The sequence below is a fragment of the Pteropus alecto genome, unplaced genomic scaffold, assembly GCF_000325575.1.
Source record: "Pteropus alecto unplaced genomic scaffold, ASM32557v1 scaffold156, whole genome shotgun sequence".
NCBI classification, from domain to species: domain Eukaryota; kingdom Metazoa; phylum Chordata; class Mammalia; order Chiroptera; family Pteropodidae; genus Pteropus; species Pteropus alecto.
This window is the reverse complement of record NW_006437746.1, coordinates 4,142,504-4,156,447: the sequence shown is the minus strand read 5'-3', so window position 1 is coordinate 4,156,447 and position 13,944 is coordinate 4,142,504. Positions and strand designations below refer to the sequence as shown.

The window sequence follows — 13,944 nt, the reverse complement described above, 5'->3', positions numbered from 1 at the left end:
CTTACCACTCCTCCTCCAGGACCCAGAAAGAGCTTGAAAAAGCTACGACAAAAACCCAGGAGTATTACAGTAAACTCTGCCAGGAGGCGACAGACCGGGAGAAGAATGACCAAAAGATGCTTGCCGACCTGGATGATCTGAATAGAACCAAGAAATACCTGGAGGAACGGCTGATAGAGCTGCTCAGGTGAATGTCGGGACACCCAGGTGGCTGGGGTTTCCCCGCAAGCTTGGTTTTTCTTTAAAGAAATGTGGCTGTTTTTAGAAGTGGGAGCACTGCCTCCCCGGTCCTGTCTGGGCGCAGTCTGTGTCGAGGGCCCCCGCACCCCTGCGGGGTCCGCTCAGGCCCGTGGCGGCCTCGCGAGGATGTCGCTGACATCCGGTTTGTTTTCATATTGCTTTGTGACTATTTTCAGTCTCTGTGCTTAGTCACGAGAGGGACCATAAGTGATGCTCAGGATCTTACAGAATGTCCCCCTGCCCTTGCCCCTCTGTCAGAAGCCGGAGGGCACGGCATGCTCCCTCCTGCCAGGTGGTGCCACACAGGCCCCAAGCCGAGAGTTGCCAGGTCACCTTATTTCTTAAGAGAAGGTGGAAATCTAAATTTTTATGTGAAATTGGCCTGACTTTTAAACATTGGCAGGTCATTCAAAAATTTTTAAACTTTTTTCTCATGGAGATGGTCAGATATACAGAAACAGAATAATAATGCATCCCTATGTGCGTGTACCCAGTTTCAGCATGACTCAGTTCATGGGTGATCTTGTTCCATCCAGAGCCCCACCCACTTCCCCCACCTCCCCAGATTCTTCTGAAGCAAATCCCAGAGAGCAGCTCATCCTCAAACGTTTTAGTCGGAATCTCTCCAAGACAAGCACTCTCCATTTTAAACAACCATATTGTTACCACACTTAAAGGTTATTATGTATCTAGCTAGTTTCAAATTTATCCAATTGCCTTATCATTTTTTCTAATCAAGATCTAAATTAGATCCATACGCTGCATGGAAATGTTGCTCAGATCTCTTTAAGTCTGGGTTTCCCCACTCTCTCTCTCTTTTTTTTTTTTTTTTGCAATTGACTTTTGAAAAAGCCGGGTCACTCATCTGGTGGTTTCCGTGGCCCACATTTTGCTGATTACGTGCCTGTGGTGTCATCTCCTGTGTTCTCTTCAGTCTTTGTGTTTCCTATAAATTGATGATAGAAACTAGAGCTGAGTTCTCGGCCCTGACCGCACGTTGGAATCACTGAGGAATCCATTAAAAAACTTATTTCCAGGCCCCCCGCTCCCAGACAACCAAATTAGAATTTCGGGGAGCAGGTCCAGACCTCAGAGAGCCAGAGCTGAAACCACCGCTCCGCTAGAGCCTTGCACAGCCTCAGGTTCAAACTTTCGGCCAGAACGCGTCACAGAATTGGCTTATAGTTCCGGGTCTTTCCTTCAGGAGCCACACAAGACCCAGTTAGCCCTCTCTTTGAATGTTAGCAGCCACGGATAAGCAATGCCTAGATCTGTTCATTTATTTGGGGTTGCAAAATGGTGACATTAAATCATAACTTAATTGGAAGTTTAAAACTTTGCCCACGTGTCATCAATTTGCAAACTTGTAACTCAGGGCCTTCATGACCTGTGAGTGCAAACATCATCCCAAGGTGTATGATGAAAAGCCCCAGGTGCAGACAGTATCCCCACATTCCCAGGGTGTGGGCCCCTGGCCTACTGGACCAGCCGTGAGAAGTGCCGGTCTAGAGAACGAATCTTCGTGCTTCCTGACAATTTCAGGTGTCCTGAAAAAGCCAGTCAATTCCATGTCTGGCTTTTGGTTTTCGGGGAAGTCATCTGGAGTTGATACGGAACCCTGGCTGGTGATGGAGTTGGTCTCTCTCAGGGCTCGAGTGGCTCTGCTGTTGGTCATCGGGGCACAGGTGCTGCTGGGCCACATTAACCCTCAGGACGGTGGCCGGGGTTCCGTCCAGGAAAGAATTAGACCTCCCCACGTCAGAAGGCATAAGCCCGGAAAATGGCCATTAGCAGCAGCAAGGAAGTCTCTGCACACGTCCCGGTGAGATGGCCGTGGTCGGTGACGCCAGACCTGGGAAGCCTCCCGCTTCCTTCAGTCTCGCTTCCTGGAGCGACCGCCCCGTCTCTCGGAGGAGCAGGGGAGGTTAACGTCCCGTCGGAGTTCAGACTGGGAAATCTTGCTGCAATGATTGGTCGTTACTTGAACCATAAACCATAAAACCATAAAGGGCCCCAAGTACCTGCCAGGTTCGGGTGGGCGATGCCGTCGTGGTCCTTGAGCTCACAGCACACAGACCATCGTGTAAGTGTCACGTCCCATGTAGCTCGAACCCCCAGTGGCCTTATGCACTGTCGTTTAGACACCTGAGCAGCGTGTGACCCTCATCCGTGCTGGCACCCTTCGCAGTGGCCAGAGCTGCTTCGTTACCTCTTGGACTGCCTCTGCTTCCACATGTGGCGTCAGTTAAGGACCCGCATTTTTGGAGGGTCCTGTCGAGTCTGGGACTAGTGTGCGTGACAGAGGAGCCCTAGGGCGGATTGTGTTTCCAAGTTAAAAGTGGATTTTCCTTCTGTGTCTTGGCAAGTTGAAGTCAGTCTTTTGAAATGAATTGGGGATAATTCTGTTTTCATGGATTCTTTTTTTTTTTTTTTGAATGTGGCTCTGTCACAGGGACAAGGACGCCCTCTGGCAGAAGTCAGATGCCCTGGAATTCCAGCAGAAGCTCAGTGAGGAGGAGAGGTGTCTCGGGGACACAGAGGCGAACCACTGCTTCGACTGCAAGCGGGAGTTCAGCTGGATGGTGCGGCGGCACCACTGCAGGTCAGCGGGCGGCCCGTAGGCCTGGACGTGGCCGGCTGTCCCGGGGGAGCGCAGTGCCGTTCAGCCGTGCGGGGGCTGGGCGAGGAGGGTGTGCTCGGCGGGGTGACAGTAGGACACTCCGGGACCCCAGGAAGGGAAGAGTTTGACTCAGAGGTGGGAGTGGGGTTGAGGGGGCCCACAGGGCTGTGGAGCACTCACAGACCAGCAGCCCTGGGCCCTCTGAGCCTGCAGGGACCGGAAACGGCGTTGCCGGAACCCAGGGGGAGTGGGGGCCCAGGGACCGGAAACGGCGTTGCTGGAACCCAGCGGGAGGAACCCAGAGAGCAAGGACACTCCCTGGCCCAAAGGAGGGGAGGCAACGTGAATCTCGGACTGGGCCGGGGCAGAGGGAGCACCATTAGCACGGGGCCGAGGCGTGGAATGCACACCCGCGTCCTGTGTCAGGGAAGGCGGGCTTGGCCACACGCCTTGTCCCCGGCCTCCCACGACCTTAGGAAATGAAACGCCCTCCTGCTAAGCTTACCACGAGGACGGCTTTATTAGAACCTTATCAAATAGCCCTTCAGGCCACACTCTCAAGTGGGGGAGGGGACAGGTTGGACGAGAGCCACGTGGTGTCCAGAACTCAACACAGAGCCCAGTTCCGGTGCTGGGCAGATCCCGTAAGGGCCCAAGCGCGTCGTCCTCACAGCCTTTGCTCGTCTGGTCCCCAGGGTCTGTGGCCGCGTGTTCTGTTACTACTGTTGCAACAACTACGTCGTGACGAAGCCCAGCGGCAGGAAGGAGCGCTGCTGCCGAGCCTGCTTCCAGAAGCTCGGCGAGGGCCCCGGCTCCCCCGACAGCACCAGCTCGGGCACCAGCCAGGGAGAGCCCAGCCCCGCACTGTCCCCGGCCCACGCTGGGCCCCAGGCCGCCGGAGGCCAAGGTCAGGGTCCTGCTGCTGCCCTCCGTGTTCTGTAGGCTCCACTCCCACCTCGCTCCCCCATCGTGGCTCGTTAGCTGTAACAAGCGTAATTCAGTGTTTTCCGAACCTAGGCTTTACAGAAGTGCTAAAAATATAGTGCCACCAGTCTGAGACTTTCTTTTTGATGTAATTAGGCTTGAAAGAGAATTGAAAAGGGAATAATTCTCTCCCTATATGATTTAGTGTTGTTTAACATGAGCTCTGTGTACCTCTTAGCTCACACACTACCCGTGGAGCGTCCTCCACGCCCTGGACAACGCCGTCTCCCACAGCCCGGCCCAATATCCCGCGCTCTTTCCCAGTGGCCCAGGGAACAGCCGCATCCTTCCCTCCACCCCCCCAACGCCCCCCACATGGCTCACGTGCTCCCTCAGTGGCCGGGGGGATGTGTTCGCCTTCGTGTCCTTTCACTTAGCTCAGTGAAAAGAAGCAGGATTTAGTTCCTGCTGCTCCAAGCTCGGCCTAGCAGAGCGGTCCAGCCTGCCCTCTGGGACTGGACTGTGGATATCCTGGAGGCAGAGCTGAGATGGCAGGGGCAGAGGCGAGTCCCATCTTCGCTCACCCATCACGGCCTCCTGCAGGTGGGCCCTCTGGACTCTGCCCTGGCCTCTGCCTGGATCCAGGGCAGCCAGCCTTCCGAAGTGCTGTCCGCTCCCCTTTTGTCTAACTCATCAAGGTCGGCAGGCCCCCCCATTCACGCCGGCTCCAGAGAGCTGCTCGGGTGGGGACACGTATTTCACGCAGTTTTAGCATATCTTAAAACCTTTGCTGATTAAACAAACTTTTTTGATTATTGAATTTTGGGGGTCTTTATATATTCTAGGTACAAATTATTTACAGGTATGCATTTTACAGATATTTCCTCTCGGTCTATAGTCTATCTTTTCCTTTTCTTCCAAAGAGCAGAAATGGTTTTCATAGAGCAGATATTGATAATCTCGATGAAGTCCAGCCTTTCAGTTTTTTTTCTCATGGATCAGATTTTTTCTTTTCTTCTAGTGGCATATATGTTTAACCCAAGGACTCGAAGATCTTCCTTTTTTCTACAAGTTTTATAGTTTTAGGTTGCACAGTTAGGTCTCTGAACCATTTTGAGTTCATTTTTGTATATGGTGCAAGCTCTTTGTAGAGATTCACCTTTATTTTGCACATGTCTAATTCTTTTAATACCATTAGCTTAAGAGTATTACTTTCCTAGAGAATTGTCTTTGCATCTTTGTCAAAACTCAGTTGCCCTTACATACGTGGGTCTGTATCTGGACTTTGTTTTCCGTTCTATTTATCCATCCGTGTGCTCTTTCTTTTACCAGGAAATAATACGGCAGTTAGGGTTATCAGAGTTTTACGAGTCTTAAAATTGGGTAGAGTTTTGTTCTTTATCAAGGCCCTTTGCTTTTTCACATAAATTTTAGAATCATTTTGTCAGTTTCTATTCAATATCCTGGTGAAATTTTGATGGAGATTACATTGAATCCCTAGATCAGTTTGAGGAGACTTGATATCCTAACACAGTCGAGTCTTCCAGTCCATGAACGTAGTGTAGTATAGCTCTCCATTTAGTGAGGTCTTTTTTGATTTCTGTCAGTGGACATCGTTTTGAGTCCCTTGTGCTCATTTTCCCTTCACTCTTCCTCCTTCTTCCTTCCCTCTGCCAGTCTCAAGGCAGGTTGAGGAGTGTGGCTGGGTCTATGGAAAGAAACCAATCCTGGGCCCCTTTTTCAGCCTGTGCCTCAAGCCCCCCCGTATGCAGACCAGAGAAGAGGAAGAACGTTCCTTCTGAAGCGTGGCCTGTCCCAGTAGCCACGTGGCAGGGCCAGCGAGGCACTGGTAGCTCATAGGAACTCATCGTCTTGCTGAACGGCCCAGGGACCTTGCCTTGTCCTGACTCACTGACGAGTGCTCCAGCGGGGGCGGAGAGCGGCGCTCTGCCAGAGTGCTGACGTCACTCGTTTCGATTTCTGACGTTTCCTGTCTCTTTATCTGTTTGCCTTCTTTCCTCCCTCCCTCCCTCTCATCTGTCTTTTCCTCCTTCCTTCTTCCTCTCTTTCACCTCAGACCTGCAATCACATTTTCCATGCCACGTGCAAGAGAGTGCTTTCGGGTGGGCGACTGGCACAGGGGCCTGTGTACGGCATTCTCCCTGCCGAGTGGCCCACAAAGTCGGACACAAGCCCCCCGGGTAGAGCACAGTGGTGATTGTCACTCCTTGAGCAGAGCCAGGGGCTTTCCCACCCCCGCCCCTCGGTGGGTCGGGATGACAGGGCAGGTCCGACAGGCTCCTGTTTTCACAGAGGCCTGAGTAGGTAGGTGGTGTCCGTGTCTTATGGCTCAGGGATTCAGCAGCACAGAAGTGTGTTTACTGTTGTATTCTGGTGAGGTTCTGATAAAGTTATTTTCCTTCCAAATAAGGCTCCTCAGAGACTGGGTAAGAACTCGGAACCTCTCTCAGCCCTGACCGAGGGGCTTAAGAAAAGTCTCTTAAGGTAGACAGCCCGTTTCACCTGTCGTCCCCTCCTTGGCTCTCCTGGAACATTCCAGCAGACACTGCTCTCACATCAGGACAGAAGAGCTGCCGTGTGAGTGAGCCAAACTGAGCATAACCGTGCGTGTTTCTCTTCTCTCCTGATCCGCCTCCGCGGTCCAGGTGCAAACACGGACTGCAGGCCTCCAGATGACGTCGTGTTCGACATCATCACAGATGAGGAGTTGTGCCAGATACAGGAGGCCGGCTCCTCCCTGCCTGAAACACCCACCGAAACGGATTCTTTTGACCCAAACGTGGCTGAACAGTGAGTAGATGTCATCTCCATGTGCTGAGTGCTCATTAAATGCCTGGCCCCCGTGCTTTTGTATCAAAGGACCAGGGTCGTGTGAAGCAGGAGTGGCTGTCTTTGCTTAGGGAAGGTGCCTCAGAGCAGTGCTCGGCGTGGGGCGGCCCTTCAGGGCTCGGGGCATGGTCAGTGTTGAGCCTTTTCAGAGAGCTCGCGGGAATGTCCATGGTCCCCCGATTTCAGCATCTCCCTCCGGCCTTTCTTGGCTTGAGCAACTACATTAATCTGCTCAGGCCACCATAACAAAATACCTCCCACCCAGTGGCTTAAACCAGTTTATTTTCTCACAGTCTGGAGACTGGAAATCCCGGGTCAAGGTGTCGGCGGTTCGGTTTCCTCCGAGGCCTCTCTCCTTGGCTTGTGGACTGCCACTGTCTTGCCACTTCTTCACATGGTCACCCCTCAGTGCACGTGCACCCTCGGTGTCCCTGTGTCCCTGTCTCCTCTTATAAGGACACCGCTCAGATTGGGTTGGGGCCCACCCTAATGGTCTCATGTCAATGAAATTGCTTCTTTAAAGGCCTTATTTCCAAACACAGCCAGTTCGAAGCCCCTGGGGGTTGGGACACCAGCACAAGAGTGTGGAGGGGACGCAGTTCTGCTGTCAGAGCCGCCCCTGCCACCACCTTTGCCCACGCTCAGAACAGCGGCTATTCTGGGGACCCCGTTGACCCTTGGGAAGCGCTGGTCAGGCTCAGCGACAACGCCCTGGGAAGGGAAGCTCGGATTTCGTCTCACTTGTCTCGGGGAGACGTCTCAGAAGTCCCTTTACCTCCTGAGAAGCCACCCTGGGGCCCCACCATTGGAAAAGCGGTAAACATGTCGGCAGGTCCGTTACCTCGCGCTCTGCAGAACCTCGGGAACTGTCCCCTTCCCCAGCCTGTGCCGTGCCTACTGCCGGCGTCTTGTGCTGCCCTTAGTCAGGGACCCACCGAACCCTCCGGTGCCGCACGTGACAGCTGACTGTGCCGCTTCACCATGGCCCTCTGCTGTCTGGGCTGTTTTTCAGAAAGATTAGTGAGGAGAGTTTTTCCAGTTTCTGACTATATACAGCAACTGCACAAAGTGCCAACGTAGTCAATGTCAAGTTTATGCCATGGGACGCGTAGGAAGAGGTCGGGTTCCCCTCCACGGCAGCCTTGCCGGCCATTGCTCAGCCCCTGGAGTCTGGCCGAAATCCAGTCTCTGCAGCAGAGCTCTGGCTGTTCAGAAGCTCCAGAAAGACTTGGCATGGCTCCCAGGTCCAGACGTTTCTTGACGCGCTTTTCATTCCGTTAGGGAGTTTCGTTTGCTCATGCTGACTCGTATCGAAATCTCTGTTCCTGTCTTCCTGCCCAGAATTGAGAGGAGGGCTGGGATTGGCCTGTCAGATGTGTCACCCAGGCCTTCTGCTACGTGGGGGACATACATTTACTCTTCCTGGGGTCCTCAGCACAGAGACTTGAGGCTTAAGTGTACCTGCGTATTCTGCGTTCTCTTACTAGAGAGCAGCTGAGCTTACCGTGTCGTGGCCCCATGGGTAAAGCCAGCCCGATCACTGTCTGTGCTGTGACTTGGGGCCTTTTCTTTTCCTTCTGGAAGATCCCACCTCGGAAGCCTTCCCCGACTGCGTTAGCCTGCAGTGCGGCCCCCACCCTCCATGGCCCACGGGTCTCCAGGGCATGCTCCGTTCCATCCGCACTGAGTCGCTCTGCCGTCCTCACCTGCCCACCCTTTACTGACCGCGCCTCGAATCCCAGCCAGGTGGGTAGGTGGTCAGGGGAGCAAGACTTCGGGGTCTGGGGGGACAGCCTGTGGCTGCAGCCCACAAGGGAAAGTGACCCCCCTGCAGCTGCCGTTCCCTCAGCTTCCGCTTTCCCAGCAGGAACAAAAACAGGTGTTCTGACCACTGACAAAGGGCCGTGGTTTCGGTCACGGGAAATCAGGAAGTGTTCCGGGGACAGGAGACCCAGCATGCCGGCCCAAGGCCTGCAAGCTGGACCCACGGCTGACAGACGCAGGGAGCCTCCTGCAGCCCCCTCTCTCGGTCTGCCCGGGTGAAGAGCCGGCCCCCCCGTCGGTGAAGGCCTCGTCACACGCCTTGTGTATTAGCTTGTTCTCGTGTTCTTTTTCTTCCTGAGTTTAAGACTGGTCAAAAGCACCAGGAGTGAGAAAGTGTGGGCGGTGTAGTCCTAGAAGTGCGTAAGCATCCCTGACAGAAACTTGGAGAAAGAAATCAAGTCCAGAGTCAGAAGCGGTCCAGAAGGGATGAAAAGCTGTGCAAGTCCAGGCACACGGGGAAGAAGGCTCCTGGGGGCCAGTGTCATCGAAGGCCACTCTGTCGAGCATCGTCCCTGTGCCAACAGCTTTTGCACGTGGCCTCACTTGGTCCCTGTCCAGCCTTTCGAGGACTAGGGGTTAAGGTCCCCATTTTACTTCAGGTGAAGGCACCTGGTCTCAGGAGGCCACATAATTTGCTCCAGGTCACATGGTTTTGAGCCCAGAGTGCGTCTCTCCAGCCTTCAGGCTTGCAGTTCGCTTCGGAGAGGACAGCTGTCTTCGCCAGGTCCCCACTGCCCATCCGCGCGGCAGAGACCTGCCCGCCTCCCCTGCCCCCTCGTCTGCTCCCCCGGCACATGTGCATTCCTAGGGCTGCCAGAGTCGTCTGCCCTGCTCCCCGGCAGTGGGGGGACAGGAAGAGCTCTCAAAATCCAGGCTTTTAGAGAGACCCAGCAGGATGCCGCAGACTCCCTGAGCCGCCTCCCAGTTGTCCCGTGTCACCCACCCCCCTTTCTCGAACATGGCTCGGGGCTAGAGCTAGGGTGTGTGTGTGTGAAGCAGGAACACAGCCCGTCACCTCAGGTGAAAGGTGCTATTCCTCAGAACTGTCCACGCGTGACTACACACCGCTCCCACAGTCATCCAGACCCACCCTCAGCCATCTCCACTGACCAGATGTCCGAACGGTCTCAGGACTGAGGTGGCAGGCAGGGAAAGAAAGCTGCGGCAGCCAGTGGTGGGGCCGGACCCGGGGTCCCTTGGCCTCCGCTCAGCTTCGTCCCGGTCCTGGCCTCCTCCAGCCCTGCCGCCCCTTCTCATTACCAGGCGGACAGGCCGTGCGGTGACGAAGAGCCAGGGCACCAGGATACGCTCCTCGTGGTCCCATCCCGCTCTACCACCTCCAGGGTCCGTGGCTTTGGGCACCGTGGCCCCTGAACTCAGCTCCCTCCCCTGCACGGAAGAGGCGGGACAGCCCCTCCGCCCCCCCGGGGTTCTTGGGATTCGAGGAGAACGACATGCACAGAGCATGCAGCCCGCTGCCCGTCCCTGGGAGGTGCACTGGTTTCGTGACGTGGTACCCGCGGCGTGATGTGCGGGGCTGAGCTGGGCACGTCCGCTGCTGCGTGCCCACTGCCTTCCATCTAGTAGCTCACTTGTCTCCTCTGAGGGGAGTCACTCCAGGTGCCTGGGTGATGCTGAGCTGAAGCTCACCCACAGACACTGTTTCCGGCCCACAGAGCACCTTCGCCAAGAAGTGCTTTAGAACTGGTGCTTCGTTGTCAGAATGCTTTGGGGAGCTATGGTGGACTTGTCACCTACTAAGACATTGATGTTGCCATCTCAGAAACACGAGCAGGATATGGTCACAATGGTAAAGTTTAGAAAGCCATCTTGTACTTGGGTTACCCCAGCATCTCCGCTTTCAGATGGGTACAGAGCCGGCGGGCGCCGTGGGCCCATCAGCTGCGTGAAGCCTCTCACCCAGCCCTGGGGGCAGCGGGGAGGCTGTCCTTCGGGATTTTGGCACTCGCTCTGTTCTGTGAGTCTCTCTGAACCAGTTTCCTTCTCTGAAAAAGGGGGTGATACTGCCAGGTGTCCTGCACCACGGCCGGGAGGACCGCGGAGGACTGGGCACATGGAAGGGGGTGCCACCTGAGCGCCCCGACACGCCTGGGCCCCGCACTCTTTGCTTTGCCTCCACCCCTCCAGTCGGGGCACTTCAAGTTTCTCTCCCAGAATGCTAACAGGTCACCTGGGCTTCTCCTAGGCAGCCTCGGGAACCGGGGTCACCCTGTGCTCACGTCGGACACTGTGGCTGCCCATGGTCTCTAACCACCGCACAAGGTGTTGGGAACACGGTCCGGGAGGAGCACAACTTTACCCCGAGACCCTGGGCCGCACCCAGGGCAGACGGACTGCAGGGTCCACACCCAGCCTGGCCCCTCCCCCAGTCCTCCCTGCACCACAGGCCTCTCGCATCATGCACTGGTGTGCGTGAGCAGAGGGGCGAGCGAGCGGAGGTGGGGAGCTTGTCCTTCAGGGGCTGCTCTGTGGACGAAAGGAAGCCAAGAAGCAAAAGCTCTCTGTGACCGACGCGGGCTGTGCCGGTGTCTGTTGCCAGTGACGGCGTGTACCCAGGGGAGGGGCTGGAAAATCAGGTACTCCCAGGTGTCGCAGGTAAGGGCCCAGCTTACCCGCGTAGGAGCAGCAAGTGACTGAGGAGGCAGAGAAGGCGAAGGAAGGTGCAGCGGTGCAGGCAGGTTTCCCTAAGCCGAAGGGCCAGTGCGGAGCCTTTTTGCAGGGAGCCTGGGGAGAGGGACTGGGGCACAGCCTGGCAGGTGCTGGTGCGACTCAGCCAGGCAGGCACCTAGTCAGGGCCAAGCCAGTGGTCCCCATAGCTGCCCCTCTGTTGCCACCACCAGGCTGCCCCCAGCTTGGCCCTCGGGGTGCACGGTCCATGCCTCACGAGCACCCCGTGGAGGGAGGGCCGTCCTCACTCTGGAGGCAAAATGGGGTTGGGGAGGCTGTGTACTTTGCCCAAGGAGACACAGGTGGAGCTGTCACCGAGCTGGTGTCTGAGTGGCCCAGAGCCCTGCTTTCTGCATCCCACGCACTGTTACCCTCTGTGGGACACGTGGAGACGCTACAGGGCCCTGGCTCCCCGACTCTTCGCTTCATTTTCCCAGTTAGGGCCTTTGCCTCCTGGGACACTGTCAGGGAAGTCGGGGGCCTGGCAGCCCCTCTGCCAGAAGTGCTCGACCTAAGTAAGGTAAATGCACAAAGGGGGACGACAGAAACTCCCCTTTTGAAGCCAATTTAGAGAAGACGAAAGTCGTCCTTGTCACCAGGAGAAGGGCAGACTGTGGACGTACCCAGTGGTCCCTGTGGCCTGGTACAGGAAAGTGACCCCTCGTGGTTGCGTTTAGCACGTTTAGGAAACAGCAGGTAGGACCGCGTGGGCCCAGCAAGGCCCGGCCAGCGCGCAGCCGGATCAGGGTGCACGTGGCCCGCCGGGCGCTCTAGAAGGCGCAAAGCAGACCCTCGCTTCCATCTCGTGTGGCTGGTTATTAGGAGAAGAAACAATGACCATTGCCAGTTTCGAGCTCCCGTGCCCACGAATGCCAACTCTGCTAAGTGTGTGTGTTATCTCAAGCGCGCCCACACCAGCCCAGAGAGCGGGGTACCGTTACGGTCTGTTTCCCCGGATGAAAGCGCTCTTCCCCACAAGTGAGGGACAGAGTCAGCTCTGGTCTCCCCAAACCTGGCAAGCGCACGGTTCCGGCAGCTCTGGCCCGCCTCCCGTGCACTGTCTTCAGTTTTCGTCAACCAGTTCTCCATGTTTTGGTGAGTGGTTGGTGACACATGAGCCAGAAACACAACATAAAGCCCGTCGGGCAGATTGTTAGGAGCTAATAAACACACACAGGTGTCTGGCATTTAAAACTCCGCCTCATCCTGTGACCGCACTGGAGGCACGAAGACAGCGCACCCAGGGCAGGTGGTGGACGCGGGGAAGGAGCGGGCGTCTTCCCCGGCGCAGTCCACTTCCTCGATAGAGCAGAGCCCCGGAAGCTTACAGCTTGAACTTACTTCTTGGGTCCTGGACCCACAGGTCATCACTTTTGATATGTTTCGGGTATACCACGTAAAGGATAAGGATAAAGGTAGTTTAAAGACTTTTAAAAGTTTTATTTCTTGGTCATGATAATCTTATGCTATTTGATGCGTGTGAATCATAAATACACATATAGATGTAGGATTTGTGTGTGTGAGAGAGGCATAGGTAATTCAGTTTTCAGATGAGCAAACCCCCCAGAGAATCGAGTTCAGAAACACTCCTTAGATTCACGATAGTCTTAAACTCTGCTGCGCACACTTTTCTAGCGCTCTGTGGACCAGTGGGATTCTCAGGCGACTCTGTTTTGGCTCGTTCATATTCCCTGGTGCTCAGTCCTTCCCGGATTAATCAGAGAGAACATTAGCATCTACCTGTATAAAAGTCAAGCCCCAGGTGAGGCAGAATCTGATCTCATTTGTCAAGCGCCGGGTGCTCCAGGTCTGAGCCGATGGGCCAGCCTTCATATTGATGGCTGTTCTCATCTCTACTTCCTCCTAGTAGCCAGAAGAATCTTCTGAACTTGGGAGCCCAGAGTGTCAGCTGCCATTGGCAGCTTTGTTGACCATACTCCCCTCTTCAGTTCCAGCCCAGTCTCAGTGAAAGAGAACCCGAGGTCTTTAGAGTCACATGCCATTCCTTTGGTGTCAGAATTCTTGGGTATGGTGGTAGGGGAAAGCCTTTACATTTGTAACCGTCACCAAGGCGGCGTGTAGGTCGCCAAGCACCTCAGTCTCTGGCCTGTCCTGCTGCTGCCCCTCCCGAAGCACGTGGGCCACCCTTGAAGCACACACCCCACCTGGCTGCATTCAGCGAACCTGAGCTGCCCAGGTGTTTGGAAACTTGACCTAAATACTGAACGCTAATTGGTCTTGTCATTGGCGGCATCGTGTGTGGAGTTGTCTCGCTTTATTAAAATGCGCTTTTGAAAGCGAAAAAGGAAAAAATAAAGCTTTAGGTGTAGGTGTTCGAGAAGGGAACGGGTGTGTTCGTGCGGAGAAGCACGTCCCGCGCCGGCTGCAGCATTTGGTTGCTTCTCCGTGAGAGCGCACAAGCTATAAACAAAGCCTTCCTCGTCGCATCCGGAGGACACAGCCGTGGTCCTGTGAATTCCCGAGCCGCTTCTCCCTGCGCCCAAGGCCTACAGCTGGGACATGTTGGTGGCCTCCACGTTGTGGGAGGCAGAACACGTCTTGGACGTGTCCTCTGAAGACTTCCACTGGCCTGAGGCCCCCAGGTAAGGAAGGCAGCCAATGTCTTTCACAAGTTTCCAGAAGTTCTTGCGAAACTTCAGGCCTGCGAAGCCGTAGAGCACGGGGTTAAGGCAGGCCCGCAGGTAGGCGATGGCCTCCGTCACGGTGATGGCATAGTGGAAGCTGGTCATAGTGTGGTACTTCCAGTTTGTGCTGCGGATGAGCTTCACCAGGTTGAA

At 55.3% G+C, this 13,944-nt stretch overlaps 2 protein-coding genes across 3 annotated transcripts in view; one reads left to right on the top strand and one right to left on the bottom strand.

Moving 5' to 3' along the window:
* The window catches only part of FYCO1 (FYVE and coiled-coil domain containing 1), a 76,368-nt gene that overhangs the window by 31,570 nt on the left and 30,854 nt on the right, over positions 1–13,944 (top strand). For both annotated transcript variants that reach the window (XM_015591735.2, XM_006914860.3), the window contains exons 11-14: positions 20–187; positions 2,693–2,842; positions 3,556–3,767; positions 6,451–6,595. In XM_015591735.2, coding sequence (XP_015447221.1) covers positions 20–187; positions 2,693–2,842; positions 3,556–3,767; positions 6,451–6,595 — 675 coding nt within the window. The remainder of the gene's footprint in view (positions 1–19; positions 188–2,692; positions 2,843–3,555; positions 3,768–6,450; positions 6,596–13,944) is intronic.
* The window catches only part of CXCR6 (C-X-C motif chemokine receptor 6), a 15,475-nt gene continuing 8,134 nt past the window's right edge, over positions 6,604–13,944 (bottom strand). Inside the window, 1 exon segment of the mRNA XM_006914859.3 lies at positions 6,604–13,944. This exon segment is cut by the window's right edge and continues 11 nt beyond it. Coding sequence (XP_006914921.1) covers positions 13,654–13,944 — 291 coding nt within the window. The 3' untranslated portion in view covers positions 6,604–13,653.